Source organism: Astatotilapia calliptera, chromosome 19 (genome assembly GCF_964374335.1).
Source record: "Astatotilapia calliptera chromosome 19, fAstCal68.1, whole genome shotgun sequence".
NCBI lineage: Eukaryota > Metazoa > Chordata > Actinopteri > Cichliformes > Cichlidae > Astatotilapia > Astatotilapia calliptera.
In genome coordinates this window covers 18948951-18963796 of record NC_137440.1, presented here as the reverse complement: position 1 = coordinate 18963796, position 14846 = coordinate 18948951, and the positions used below count along the sequence as shown (strand labels likewise).

Below are 14846 nucleotides of genomic sequence, written 5' to 3'. Positions count from 1 at the left end.
TACATGAGGTGTAGCAGCCTGAGAGGTCATGTCGGTGAGGATCTGGGTGTGCTTTAGCAAAGCTTATGCTATGACCATAATGATTCACTCCAAGCTTGTTCAGACATTTTTACAGTTTGTTTGCACATGCTGTGTTTCATTTACCTTTGCATTAAATTAGCAAAGGTCATCCCTGTCTTAGTGGAAACAGGTGTGGTAGGTGCAATACTCTGCTTAACCGTAAAACACAAGCTAACCTGTTGATCTCTTTGAGTAGTGAATGTAATGCTGTAATTCTGACTGGACAATGGAGAGCAGATTGTAGTTTTGTTTGTTTGTTTCAATTAAAGGCTTCTTGTGTGATTTAAATAAAGGCCTGTTTTTTTGTATTTTGGACTAGTAAACCTCAGCTAATAATGCACAGATAGATGTTTTTGCAAGCTGAGACAATTTCAGGTATACACTTATAAAGCAAAGTAACATCAAAAATTATTTCTATTGAATTTCACTTTATTCTTCAAAAGCAGGCACAAAATATCCTGCAATGGGTGACATTTAAGGAAAATTTATACATGTATGTGCTAGAGATGGACCGATCCGATATTACGTGCCGGTATCGGTCCGATACTGACCTAAATTACTGGATCGGATATCGGAGAAAAATAAAAAATCTAATCCGATTAAATATCACAAAAGCACCTCACAAAACTTGCAACACGCCGTAACTCACCTCAGAACGTTAGCACGTCGGAGCAGTATGCATCACGTGATAGAGCGGCTGTGGCATGCGGGACCTGTGGTCTGGATAGCATTTGGAGCTTCGCTAGCAACCTGGCATTTCATCTCCGACAAAGTTATCCCCGAGAGAAGTAAAGCAAGTGTGTAAGTCCATCTCTGAATGTTTGTAAAGCATTCCTGCGTTAAGCTTAACGAGCGACTGCCTCTCGCTCTCCGGCTGCTACTTCAATCGTGAAACTGCTTAAATGATCAGCTGATCGGCTTTTCTGTCGCGAGTCCGTCTTTGTTTTTGGCCCACTTTGCACCAGAAAGAGGAAACCAGCGGCTGAACAACAGCAGCACGTTTAAGCTTGATAAGCTGTTGTTAGAATTTATTTAATATTACTTTCTACACCAGGATCGTTTTCTACGTAGCTGACGCTGGTAACTGTGCAGGGGCGGATCTAGCAAAGTTTAGCCAGGGGGGCCGATAGGGCATTAACTGGGAAAAGGGGGCACAAAGACATACTTTTCTTTCTTATTCTCATTTAAAATGTCTAGCTTTTAATAAATAATTATCTGACACACAAAGTTTTAATTTGATGTAAAATGAATAGAAGTCAATTACTGTATATAGTGACTATTAAGTCTAATATATATACCCTAGTAAGCTATAGTACTTTTTCCTTTGGGAAGGTACCATCTGTGCAGTCTGCAATTTTGTTGAAGAAAGATGTTGAATCTATTTAATATTTCTTGAAAAATAATTGATTTCTGTGCATTTTTTTTCACACTGCATCAAATTAAGGTTGATTACGTCGATTAAGCATCATGAGGTGGAGCGTGAGGGGTGGTTCCCTATTTTTTATTTATTTATTTTTGTTGTTGCTGGGAGTTGGAACCCTATTAGTTAGGTTGCTTAATATTTATGCTAAGTACTCTTTAAAATACCAGAATAGGGAGGATGGTGTAGGTTTAAGTTTATTAGATTGATCAGTATTGCTGAACTATGAAATATTTTTTTTGTATACAGGTATAACAGAATAGCTTTAGTGTAGTTGTTGTTTTAAACTTGAGTATGAACTTGCAGACTTGCAAAATGCAGCAAGATATTTTAAAAAACAGTTTTGTTGATTAAAAAACACTATATCGGATTCATATCGGTATCGGCAGATATCCAAATTTATGATATCGGTATCGGTATCGGACATAAAAAAGTGGTATCGTGCCATCTCTAGTATGTGCTTGAAATACAGTTAGGTAGTTCTTAAGGAGCCGAATGCTCTAGGAGAAATGTCAGTCTCAAACTAGGGGATCTCTTTTCGTTCATTAGTCAGACACTGCTGCAACCCACTTGGCCTGCTTTTTAATTTAATTGGAACTGATTAAATAAATGGCTCATGCTGTGATAGGCAGACATTTCATAAAAAGAAATATCAATTTTCTAAATAATCTAATTTATCTAAAAAACAAACCGGTTTTCTAGTAGAAAAGTTCTAGACAAGTCCAACATTCAGTATTTTTGAGTCCGACTAAATTGTGATGAAGTATGCACGTGACACACCGAATTTAAAATTTGCATTGAGGTCACCAATGGTGCTTTGTAAAAATAAAGCTGAAGCAGATGGAAATGACCTGATGTGAAGCCCTACCTGTCGAACAGCGCCAGCAGGGTAAGTCGGTCAAAGTGCAGGCCGACCCACAGGTAGGGGAGAAGCCACAGACGGTAGTACTGCTTCGCTTTCCCAGCTGCAGCAGAGCCCGCAGGATCCTCTTGTCCCAGTGGTGCATCCTGAAGCTCCGGACTCAGATCTCCGTCCTGCTGTTCCAGCAGCTCTGGGTCCATAGTCAGCAGACGGTTCAAACGGATCTGAGGGAGGGAGATCTATCCCACAATCAGACAAATGTCCAAAAGACATGATTTGGAATAAAGAAGAAATTGATTACATTACAACAAGATAAAGAGATCATATAGGAGTAATAATAAAGCTTTAACAGCATTAAACATTTTCTTTTAGTACAATTAAATATTTGATTTTGACACAGGTCAAAGCTTGCACCATCACATCCCGTTCACTCTTCAAACCCTATGAGCCCTTGTTGCATACTTGGTTAGACAACACCACTGAAGACATCTTTGTTGCATATTGGCAAAAGAAGCAGAGCACATACAGTACTTTGCAAAAGTCTGTAGCCACCCTTCCCCTGTGTCTTTATGTTTGGCTCTCAAAGAGCCAGACCTTTTAAGTCTTCTTTAGCAATAACTTTTAGGCTTACATAAAAAGGCACCAATCTCAAAGGTTAAAGCAGTGTTGTGTCTACACATAACAAACAACTTAGCAAAGAGCCAATTTTAAAGTGTACCTTGAGACACCTGCCTGTTGCAAAATATACAGTTTGTTCAGGTTTCTTTAGTTAAATAGTTTAACAGACAGAAAATACTTTTTTGCAACAACAGGGTGAGTCCTAAAGAGCTATTTGCTGAAAATCTGGTAAGTGTCCTAAAAAAAAATTTTTTAATAATGAAAACTGCAAAGGGAATGACAAAGAAAAGAAGTGGCAGGGTTAAAAACAACTAACAGCAGATGAACACTATCTCAAAGTCTTTAGGAAATAAGAAAAACTCCAGCTGAGACCTGAGAAAAGATTTAACAGATGTATCTGTCCTTTCATTCATGGACTGTTTGGTGAAACCTTCTCAGATACATACTTGCCTAAGGGTTGTTAGAATTACGTAAACAGTTTTTTTTTCTTCTTATGTACTGAATTTGCACACATGTATCAAATTGTAAATTGCTTCACCTATTCCCCATTTCCTGAGCAAAACAAAGAAACGATAGGTGGCTTGAGAGTTTTGCACAGTACTGTATAACCACGTAAAACCATTTTAAACTGGTCAAGTAGACATTTGAGATGTGAAAGTCTCCTTTTTTTTCACAAACATACATGCCAAAAGGAGCTCACTGGTTGGGTACACACCAGGTCATGAGGGTAAAAGCGAACTGAGGTAGAACTGGAGAGGTGGGAGTCCGTATCCCTGCGGGGTATAAAGAAAATGAGAACACTGATGAAAGAAAAGCATCTGCTGCAATTACTGTATTAAACCATGATTCATTTCCTGATGACCTCAAACTAAATAGCCAATAGGCAATTTGCTGTGTTTTTGTACTGTACAGTCATGTTTTCCTTTTAAGCTAGGGTTCCATTAAAAATAACCGTTGGAGACATGAGGAACTCACTGCAGCGACTAGCAAAACACTACAATCAAGAAAAGGTCAGCAAGCTAACTTGACAAAGTTAGTAATGTATTTATTTCAATTTAAATCAAGGTAAGTGATCCGATTTCAAAACTCAAAAAATGCTGACCAAGCAAAAATCATCAGGGCATGTGTTATGGTGTTTAAATCCTTCAAAGCTTAATGAGAAGATTAAGACTTCTTCTCTTTCAGTGGCATTTTGTTAAATGTGAAGCTACTGCCATCAGAAAGTTCTTGTATTTTATAACAATGGAAACCAGGGAAAAAGGTCTAGCATGGTACAGAAGAAAAGGTAACAGAATCCACCCACGAGAAACCTTAGAGGTACTGGTAGATGCTTTCGTTTAACCAATCATTTCGCAGCTCTTTAGAGAAAACTGCTACCTCCTGATTAAAAACACAAAAAGCTCAGGGTTTGTATCCCGTCGTCTAAAAACCCACTACACAAATCAGGTGATCATTCTGATACTAACCATATGTTATTGGAGGCTCGTCTGGTTGCAGGTTCAAAATTGACCAGCGACATATCACATCCGCCAGCCTCATATAAAGAGGGAGTGAGCTTTCCTGGAGGCACACAACAAAAAGAAAGAGACGCAGAGTCAGTCCATGGAAATCACAAGCACAGAGTGGCGTCGTCTGTGGGAGTAATTTCATTAAATTACATGTTTATATGTGGAGAATTAGATGGATTTGACAATATTGCTGTATTCATCTGAGCTAATGTGATTATGCAGTGAAAGTGCCTCCTCCCAGTGGCTGTAGGCAAGTCACTCATTTCCTGCTCAGTCTTGACAAGTGGTCAGATTTTTCCTAATACATGTCTGTTGCTTCAGAGTAGTTTTACTGCACTTTTTTGTGATGAGGTACAAAACACCACCCAAAAATTACAGATGTACTGAGCCTTTCTATCAAATCCAAACCCTCCAGTATGAATCCACTGAATGTAATGGGTATTAAAAGTGTGGGGAAAACGCAATATAAAAAAAAAAAAAAAAAAAGCCTAGCTAGACATTTAAAATATTTTACGTACATTTTCTGACTCTCAGTGATAGAAATTAGGATTCCAGCAAGACAAAAAAAAAAAAAAAAAAAAAAATCACTTTCAGGAATTTGTTACAACCCATTTCTATTGAAGTCCTTTCTGTTAAGGACCTGACCGTTTGTGCAACGCATATCCTCCTGAGAACCAAGTTAAAGAAAAATCTCTCAGTTTAACTTTTTTTTTTAGTCCACTACAGAGAACATAACGAATAGGCGGGATCTCAGGAGGACATGGCATGATGAAATTTTCTGAAAAATTTCGAAAGATAATATACTTCATCTAGTTGTTCACAGATGTTCCAAAAACCACATCTTCACTTGAGTATTCTTTGAATCACCTTCACATCTAGAGTACATAAAAACCTGCATCAGACCACTCTCAGTCTGTCCTATACAGACAAGACAACGGGACAAGTGTACACACACACACACACACACACACACACACACACACACACACACACACACACACACACACACACACACAAACCATGCAGCATGTCACAAAAGTAATCTGCTTCTAGTTCAATTATGAGCAGGAGTAATAATCCATTCATCACTGGTTCTGGTGAAGAGTGCATGGCAGCCCCTACACAACCCCTTCTTTTCCTTGATGTAAGTGTTTAAATAGACATGCTTACGTATAGACATCTATACCAATCTGTTACAGTGCTGTCAGCATTGGGGTATGTGCTATGATGTGACCATAAGGTAACATTAATATCCAAGTAAGGTCAAGTATTAGCTACAGACCACAATATCACAGAGATAAATGGAGCATGGATAATGGTGCCAGGCTTTGACTGATTACAACAGTCCACCGACTGTGGAAAATAGTGCACTGCTATGACTGATGGCCATGGTCATATCTGCGACAACTCTTTGAGCAAATCCAAAATATCAAGCAGCAGCTTTCTAATCAAGCATGAGGAAAATACCACAAAATATAGGTCTTATGACAAAAATGACCAGATCTGTCACCTCTCCCCAAAGAAATTCTTTCCTAACTGCTCAGCTCTGTTCATGAACTCCCTACCGAAGTCCTCCTGCAAGCTGGTGGCACCAACAGTTGAGGCCTTGTCCTGAGAACCCTCCAGGTGTGCGCTTCCATTCCTGGCCAGCAGGGACGCGCTAGCGCTCAGCACTGTAACCTGGGACGAGGTTCTGGATGGCTGACTTTTCACCTGGGAAGTAGAAGGCTGGGAGGCCTGGTTGAGAGCCTCCTGAAGACTGTTGGGAGGAGAAGGGAAGAAGGGGAGGAAATGAGTGGTGGAGTCCAAGGGGTTGGTATTGCTGGCACATAACGTCAAAAGGTGAGCAGGATATGACGTGTAGTTTTGAAATGGTGGGATTTGATGCGGAGGCTACAGACTAATTTTTGCTCCTCACACAATAATCGTTTTTTGTGATGGTGTCAGACATGGTTTAGACTTGTGAATGAAGAAGTTATTTCTTATTGTTTCTCAAGTTACAATCATTTATAAAGCTGTGTACCTAACTCCATTCTTTTAATTCTTCTTAGGAAAAAAAATCTACTAAGACGTGAATGTCCTGTCAAACTTTAGATGGAGATTATCCTTAATGAAGCTGATAAATTCAGGCCTCTGATTACAACAACAGAAATCAGACTAATGAATGCAGACAATTCAGAGGATTTTCATCAAAATAATAAACTCAATTGCTTTCCCTTATAATGTTGGATTAAGAAAACTACCTGAGAAGGCAAAGGTGTCTAGTGCAGCATAAGTACATAAAGTAAAAATGTTCTGGGAGTGAAGGGACAGTGAAGGGTGGAGGAATCAGTGAAAGAGGGAATGATTTTGCAAGTTTATTGACCCCTGGCAGGCTGCACGCTTGCTTTTGTTGCTTAAGGCTCAGCATTTAGCAACGTGACCTTGTAAGATAGATTAAAGAAAACAGAGCTTTGCCTAGAGCACAAGTAAATGGGAGGGGGTTTAAAGAGACCTCGGAGGAACCTGATGTGCATCCACAGAAATATATCAGTGGAAGATTAACATATTTTTTCTTTGAGCATCGACACAACTGCTACTTTACATCTCTGAGTGGTTTTCTTCCTTTTAATCATTCTACAAACCGAGGAGTAACGGTTCATTTGTAGTATTCTGCAGGGAAGCATGGAGCACAGAAAAGATTAATACACTCCAGACAGTACTCTGATCTAATATAAAGGGTGCTAGAGACCTGCTGAGTTTGACACTTACTAAACTTGTGTAAAGATGTGATTTGCCCATGTAATAAAATGAATAAAATGTTGCATCAGGGATGTGATCGGGACAAGCCACAACATTGGAATTAAATTACATAAAGGCATTTTTTTTTTTTTTTAAAAAGAGCTTGAATTTAAAAGAAAAAGGTGGGGACATTAAAACATCTTTGTCCAGTGTGCTGAAAAACTGTCAAAACTGGGCTCTTAAAATCTAGAGAAGAGCAACTGGGAGTATCACAGATAATAAACAAACAAAATAAAAACATTCTATCGTCACATATTATTATTTTATCATGTCAGGAAAGACTGCAGACCTAACCTGTGGCTTTTTAATGATCAGTATAATCAGTCTCTCTCTGCACAGAAAGTTCTTTCTGAAGGGCAGAGCAATGTGATACAGCGGGGCGCCTGTATTGCTTAACAAATCATGCGCACATCTGAGAGGAGACGGCGTGTCAGCCAAGTAGATTAGTCAGATCTTGTGGCCTTGTGCCTTTGAATTTGTAAGGACTCCAAGTGGAATTTAAAAGATTGGATGGGATGACAACAGGAGGAAGAGAGAAGTCTTGAGAAAAGGAGGACCAAAGAAACCACATGCAGAGTGGAGAAACCAGTCCAGTCATAAATGATGTCCCGTTTGATGTCATGCACAGCAGAAGACCGAAATTGGTGGTGATGTGGCACAGGAAAGAGCGCCACCTGGTAACATGCTCATACCAGGCAACACAACAATAGAAACGACCCCCTGCTCCATTCACGGCGTACCTGAGAGGAGATCCAATGATGGAGGTGGGTGGGGTGGGGTTACTCCCTGCGTTGTGTCGCCGCCGCACAGCCTGCCGACGAAATGTGCTACGTTCGCGGCGAAATATGACCGTCTCCTCACTTCCTGGGGCTGTCGTGATGAGAGACATCATTGGCCAGTTAGAATGGATAAGTTTCCTCTCTTTATGAGAGCTTTATGTGGACACGAGGACATGATTTTTCCGTGTGTTATGGCTGCTTTCAGGTACATTTTAAAACGGTTACAGAGCAACACCGAAACACAAATTAATGACATAGTCACTGAAAAATGAACCTGGTATGCATATCCTGCATCTTACTCTCTAAACAAATTGTCTTCCTACACCTTTATTGTCACAATAAAAGGTACAAGAAAATATTCCCCAATATATACCAAAATGTGAAATATTTTAAAGATGGAGGTGCAGTATTTAAACCATATCTGATGAATTCTGCTGACAAGCACATGCTCTGGTCATGTAGAACTGGAGGCAGGATGATGGCAGAAACAATGAATTTTGCTTTTACGGCGCTACTTGATCTGTTATGACCAGCAGCTCCTTTTAGCTAAAGTTAGCACATCCGCTAAGTAGGCACAGCCTGTTTACGTCTTATGCTCCATCAGATAAAACACTCCAAGGGTCGATGGGTGAAAGACTAAAAAAGTATGCCAAACAGATAAGGGCAATAAAAGCAACAAAATGACACAGCAGCTCCTAGCTAAACTTAAGTATCTCCTACTAAATTTAGTTAGCATTGGGTGCAAGTCAACAAGGAGTGCTGCAGCAGCAAAACCACCCAGTGTATCAAGATGAGCCAATGTGGCCTTTTGTTTGCATGATAAATAATGCACAACTTATTCACTGAAAAAGTACTTAAGCTTGTCACAGAGGTAGGGTTTGAATTCATCGGCTTCTTCCAAATCGGCCAAATCTCCACTAAAAACCACCACTGATAACTTCAAGTGCAGTCACGGACTTATATTATAACACCAATAAATATCCCTCGACTGACTGTGATATAACAGTGTATAGTGAAGTTATGACATGTTTCTAGCCAACCAGTCATATGCCCTGGCATATCCTGCCTCCAATACTGTATCCAATCCCACGAGGTGTACACTCCAGAAGCCAAAAAATAAGAACCCAGACAGAGCAAATGTGAGATCAGGTTGCAAATTTGAAGAATGTGGAGTATGGAATGTCTATTATACTATCTGAGCTTTACACTAATAAGAGAGCTGCTGCTTGTCTAACCTCAATACAAAGCACACACTGTGCCATCATGCTAACTGATCTACACAGGGAACACTATGCTTGCCACTCCATGGTAACTTACCATGGCTACACTGAACGAACAAGAGAGACAGCATCTTGTCTGCAGTCTTGTCTCACGCACTCACTCCCACACAAACACACACACAATTTTGAGGCAGCTGGACGACTACACCTAAACAGATTAAAGTTGATCAACTTTACCAGTGTGCTCCTGTTTCATGTGCCAGAAACCATGAGTATGACTAAAGGTTTCCAGCGAAGCAATGTTCACTGTGTTCAATACATATCCAAACCATCACCAGCGATTATGTAAACAATTTGCAAGGCAGGTAAAAACAAAACCAGACTAATAACCCTTAATTCTGTCTGCCAGCATAAAAAGTAGACTAGTCATGCATCACTAATGCAAACCACACAGAATGCAATGTGTACAGTACATTGGAGCTCAGTGTGTGGTACATACCCCGTAGGGAAGCAGTATTAGCATCCTGAGGCTCAGCGAAAGCTGCCTGGTTGGGCAGACTGTTTCTGGAGCGAGTCACTGATTCCAGCTGGGAGGCCCGACCCAGCAGGGATGCCGCATCCAGGACTTCCCCTTCTTTGGCTTCCAAATCTGACTTGGAGGTGGTAAGAGGTCGAGGTCCTGCTGGAGCTCCTAGGTGGGTGGGATCATTAAGGCATGCAGCCGTACCGCTGTCTAAGCTCAACACTCTGGCATGTGTTTTGGCACTGCCTGTGCTTGGAGTACGGCGGGAGGTACGCCGCTTCCCTCCGTTTCGAACTCCTGTCTCAGGTTTTACTGTGGTGGAAGAAGAGGAGGAGGCGTTGGCTGAAATGTGCTTGGCTTTCAGGGCCCTGTAGTGGCTCTCTGGTGAGTGGCAGGAGCGGGAGGTGGTGCTAGATGAGCTGTCTGTGCTTAGGTGCTTGGTGGAGCGGAGACTGGAGGCACAGCTGAGTTCACTCTGATCACTGGAGTCATCCTCTCCACCACCAGTGAATACAGCACTACAGGGCTTGGCCATAGCACGCGTAGAGATGTAATCCCGGTGATGGCTGGCATCAAAGCTGCTTGCTCTTTTCTTTCCAGTCCGCCGGCGTCCACTGCGACCCGCTGATAGAGAAGAAGTCCTCTGAACAATGTTAGCTGAGTTTGGTTGAACGTTGTCTTTCACCTGCTCCTGCTCTGTGACAGCTACACCTGTTGAGCCATCAGCACTGGTCCTGATGCCAGGCTCTTCGGCACACTTGACAGGTTCCACCAGTTCTTGGGTTGCAGGTGACTGAGTGTCCGCAGTTTGTTTAGCAGTCAGCTCATTGGCATGTGGGTTTTTATTGGCTTCCCTGGAGGGAAGATTACCGAGACTTCGAGGTCTAATACTAGAAGTTCTGTCGTCTGCAGGAGCAGATACTGTCTCTCCCGTTTCCCGTGCACGTTCATCCCCTGAAAGTGACAGCAGGCTCTCCACATGTGTAGAGCTGGTCTGTTCACTGTGGAAGCTGCTGACAGTGCTGTTGGTGTCTCTGTCTGTGCCACTGCAGTAACTCTCAGTGGAACCACTACTGCGAGTACTCAGACTCCTCAGGCTATCGGCACTTCGCTCCCCTCCTTGGGACTTTGCTCCTCCACCAGAGGCTTTTCCACCACCACTTCCTTCCACCTGGTAAAGTCCTGAGCTACTCTCCCCTGCTTCCTTAGAGGCTGAGCGAGCAACCCTGCGTTGCTCTTTGTGTCTGTAGCACTCTACTCCAGAAGTTGAGGGCACAGCTTGGTCCTGCTGGTGCAGGGGGTCTGCCCCATCTCTGTCACACAGCCCTGGCCTGTGTGGTCTGGCAGTCTCCAGCTCACGCACAGGGTCAAGGCCACCTCTTCTGGGTGGAGGATACAGAGCAAAGTCTGGCAGACTCGGGTCAGGGAAAGCGGAACCTGCCGAGCTAGAGGTCCGTGGCAGACCTCGAGAACGGAGCTCCTTCCTGAAGGTCTGAGATTGCATGGATGAATGAGAGGTTACCTCCGTGTCACAGGAGGAGTGTGACAGGCTGAAGTGATAAGCAGCAGAGTTACAGAGATCAGCAGGCTCCCTGGACAGCTCTGAAGGACACAAGGAGGTTGACGGCTGCAAGGAGGCGAAGGAATCATTGGGAACGAGGCAGTACATCTTTGTGTCTGAGAGCAGATCTAAATGGATACAAAGAAAATATACATTGAGGAAAATACTGAGAAGTAATAGTAATAGCATATGTGACTGTGTGTTTACCATGATCATGACTACAGCTCTCAACAAGAGTCAAACTAATGTCATCTGAGGTCCTTCCACAATCTCCTGAAAATATAGGAAAAACAGTTTTTAAGAAAACCATCATCTTTGAAAACCTACACGTAACTGGGAACTACAGACTACATAACAGAACATTATGAATACAAACTGTTGCCTTGCACTAAGAAATGCTTTTTCTGGGAGGTTTCCCTAATTGTTTATGGGGAAAGGCCACACTTAATGGAGGTATGAGCTAGTCTGAATAGATTCTTTGAATGCTCTGATGACAGCACAAGATAACAATTGAACAAAGATGTAACTGTTAGGATTTGTCTTGGAAATGTTAAGGTTTTTTTTAAGGAGTTGCCATGACTTCCTGGAAGTCTGTGGCAAACTGTCTAAGTGTACAGTAAAGGGGAGGGGAGATTAAAAAACTAAATCCCTGCAGAGCCCTTGTCCCACTTCAGACCATTTAGTCTCATCACAAACTGCCAGCTAATTAGAATGGCATCGAACAGACTCACTGAATTATTCAGGCAACGCAGGCGCCTCACTCAAACACTCAGTACAATGGCCCCCTAGCACAGCTACAAGTTCAGTTGTTGTCTTCATCTCTGTGTTTCAATAATGTGCTCTCAGAGAATGACTCCCATGCTGGGTCTTACAATGTATAACCCCCCTTCCCATTTTTTTCAAAGCCAGCAGTGCCTGTCGAAAGCTGCCTCATCATGGTGTGACTGTTGAGGTCACAGCAATGCTGAGTCAGGCTGCATCTCCTGAGCAGCTTGGGGGGGTGTGTGTGGCGGGGGGGGGGGGGGGGGGGGGGGGGGGATCATGGTTACGGATGTGGTTCTTTCACAGTCAGAACATGCATTAGTGTTACATACAAAGGATTTTTTAAACCAACCCTACTTGTAACACGTCACTTCTTTCTCTTTTGCTCTTTTTAAGTTGAATAGGCACAGAAGAAAGCTGTGTGGCATATTACCTTTGGCAACTGTTGCTCTTCGATGTGAAGATGCTATCTGAAATTTGAATGAAAAGATAAGTTAAGCTATTTGTCTTTCAAAAGGAAAGGTGGTCAGGATATCAGAGGCTTATTTCTGCAACAACATTTTCATCAAGAAAACTGACAAGGTGTGATCTTTACAGAATATGACATCTCTAAGAAGACACCGTTTGTGTATTACAAATAGCTAATTGCTGTGTACTGTCAAAAGAAAAAAAGTTTTGGGTTGTCTTCCAACTTGCCACACAGCAACTGAGCAGAATGTGTAGGCTGATTAGAGACTCAAGGACATACAGTACAAAGACACAGAACACAGCACCCATGGGGATTCAGAGGTTAAATATATCTCACAGAATAAGGGAGCTAAAGAACTTTGAATATTAAAGGAGATATCAGCCTGACAGCAATATGTAAAAAAAATAAATAAAGAAATAAATCATACCTAAGGAAAACACTCTAGTGCATATGCACACACACACACACACACACACACACACACACACACACACACACACACACACACACACACACACACACACACACACACCAACAGTTGCTTCCTCTAGTCCAGCAACAACAAAAGTAAAATAACTTAGCATGCTCAGAAGACCCATATGAGGAAAACATCGAGGGAACAGTTTACCCTGCCCGGGATAGGGTTACCGGGGGCCCGCCCTGGAGCCAGGATCGGGGAGGGTGCCCGAGGGCAAGCGTCTGGTGGCTGGGCCTTAGTCCATGAAGCCTGGCCGGGTACAACCCGAAAAGGGGACATGGGCCCACCCTCCTGCGGGCCCACCACCCGCAGGATGCGCCCTAGGGGTTGGGTGCATTGTGTGCCGGGCGGCGGCCAGGAGCGGAGGCCCTGGCGGACTGATCCCCAGCTACTGGCAATTGGAACATGGAATGTCACCTCTCTGGTGGGGAAGGAGCCTGAGTTAGTGTGTGAGGTTGAGAGGTACCGGCTAGACATAGTCGGGCTTACCTCTACGCATGGCTTGGGCTCTGGAACCAGTCTCCTGGAGAGGGGCTGGACTCTGTCTCAGTCTGAAGTTGCCCCTGGTGAGAGGCCGCGGGCTGGGGTGGGTATTCTAATATCCCCTCGGCTTGCTGCCTGTATGTTGGGGTTCTTCCCGGTGGATGAGAGGGTTTGTTCCCTGCGCCCCAGGGTCCTGACTGTCATTGGGTCCTGACTGCCATCTGCGCTTATGCGCCGAGTGACAGTTCAGAGTACCCAGCCTTCTTAGAGGGCTTTCACTTCGGTGGCCTCAGAATCTCATCTCTGCTTTTCGCAGATGATGTGGTTCTGTTGGCTTCATCGGGTGATGGCCTCCAGCTCGCACTGGAACGGTTCGCAGCTGAGTGTGAAGCAGCGAGAATGAGGATCAGCACCTCCAAATTTGAGGCCATGGTCCTCAGCCACAAAAGGGTGGAGTGCCCACTCCGGGTCGGGGATGAGTTCCTGCCCCAAGTGGAGGAGTTCAAGTATCTCGGGGTCTTGTTCGCGAGTGATGGGAGAAGGGAGCCGGAGATCAACAGACGGATTGGTGCTGTGGCTGCAGTGATGCGGACGCTGTACCGGTCTGTTGTGGTGAAGAGAGAGTTGAGTGTAAAAGCGAAGCTCTCAATTTACCGGTCGATCTACGTCCCTACCCTCACCCTATGGCCACGAGCTGTGGGTAGTGACCGAAAGAACGAGATTGCGGATACAAGCGGCAGAAATGAGCTTCCTCCGAAGGATGGCTGGCCTCTCCCTTAGAGATAGGGTGAGAAGTTTGGCCATCCGGGAGGGGCTCAGAGTAGAGCAGCTGCTGCTCCACATCGAAAGGAGCCAGCTGAGGTGGTTCGGGCATCTGACAAGGATGCCTCATGGGCGCCTCCTGGGTGAGGTGTTCCGGGCATGTCCCACCGGGAGGAGGCCCCGGGGCAGACCCAGGACACGCTGGAGAGATTATATCTCTCGGCTGGCCTGGGAACGCCTTGGTGTTCCCCCGGATAAGCTGGAGGAGGTGGCTGGGGAGAGGGAGGTCTGGGCTTCTCCGCTTAGGCTGCTGCCCCCGCGACCCGGCCTCGGATAAAGCGGAAGAAGATGGATGGATGGATGGATGGATGGATGGATTTTAGCATGCCCTGCTAAATAGCTCTGCTTACTAGAAGCACAATACAGATAACAATAAGACAATCTGTAGAAAAAGTATGTACATGCAATATCAGAAACAGGCATGTTCTGAAAACCCTTGTTCAAAATTCACTATTGGGACCGTTAGGAAAGTAGTGCTTCTGCTGCTTCTGTGGTTATTT

The 14846-nt window shown here is 43.7% G+C and overlaps 1 protein-coding gene across 7 annotated transcripts in view; it reads right to left on the bottom strand.

Moving 5' to 3' along the window:
- The window catches only part of pcnx1 (pecanex 1), a 37503-nt gene that overhangs the window by 15828 nt on the left and 6829 nt on the right, over positions 1 to 14846 (bottom strand). For 2 of the 7 annotated variants that reach the window (XM_080293740.1, XM_080293741.1), the window contains exons 4-11: positions 12528 to 12564; positions 11540 to 11605; positions 9748 to 11460; positions 7990 to 8119; positions 6034 to 6227; positions 4427 to 4520; positions 3643 to 3733; positions 2349 to 2581 (exon numbers count right to left, since the gene is read on the bottom strand). In XM_080293740.1, the coding sequence (XP_080149866.1) occupies positions 2349 to 2581; positions 3643 to 3733; positions 4427 to 4520; positions 6034 to 6227; positions 7990 to 8119; positions 9748 to 11460; positions 11540 to 11605; positions 12528 to 12564 (2558 nt within the window). The remainder of the gene's footprint in view (positions 1 to 2348; positions 2582 to 3642; positions 3734 to 4426; positions 4521 to 6033; positions 6228 to 7989; positions 8120 to 9747; positions 11461 to 11539; positions 11606 to 12527; positions 12565 to 14846) is intronic. The other 5 variants (XM_080293739.1, XM_026151436.2, XM_080293743.1 and 2 more) reach the window with 4 other exon arrangements.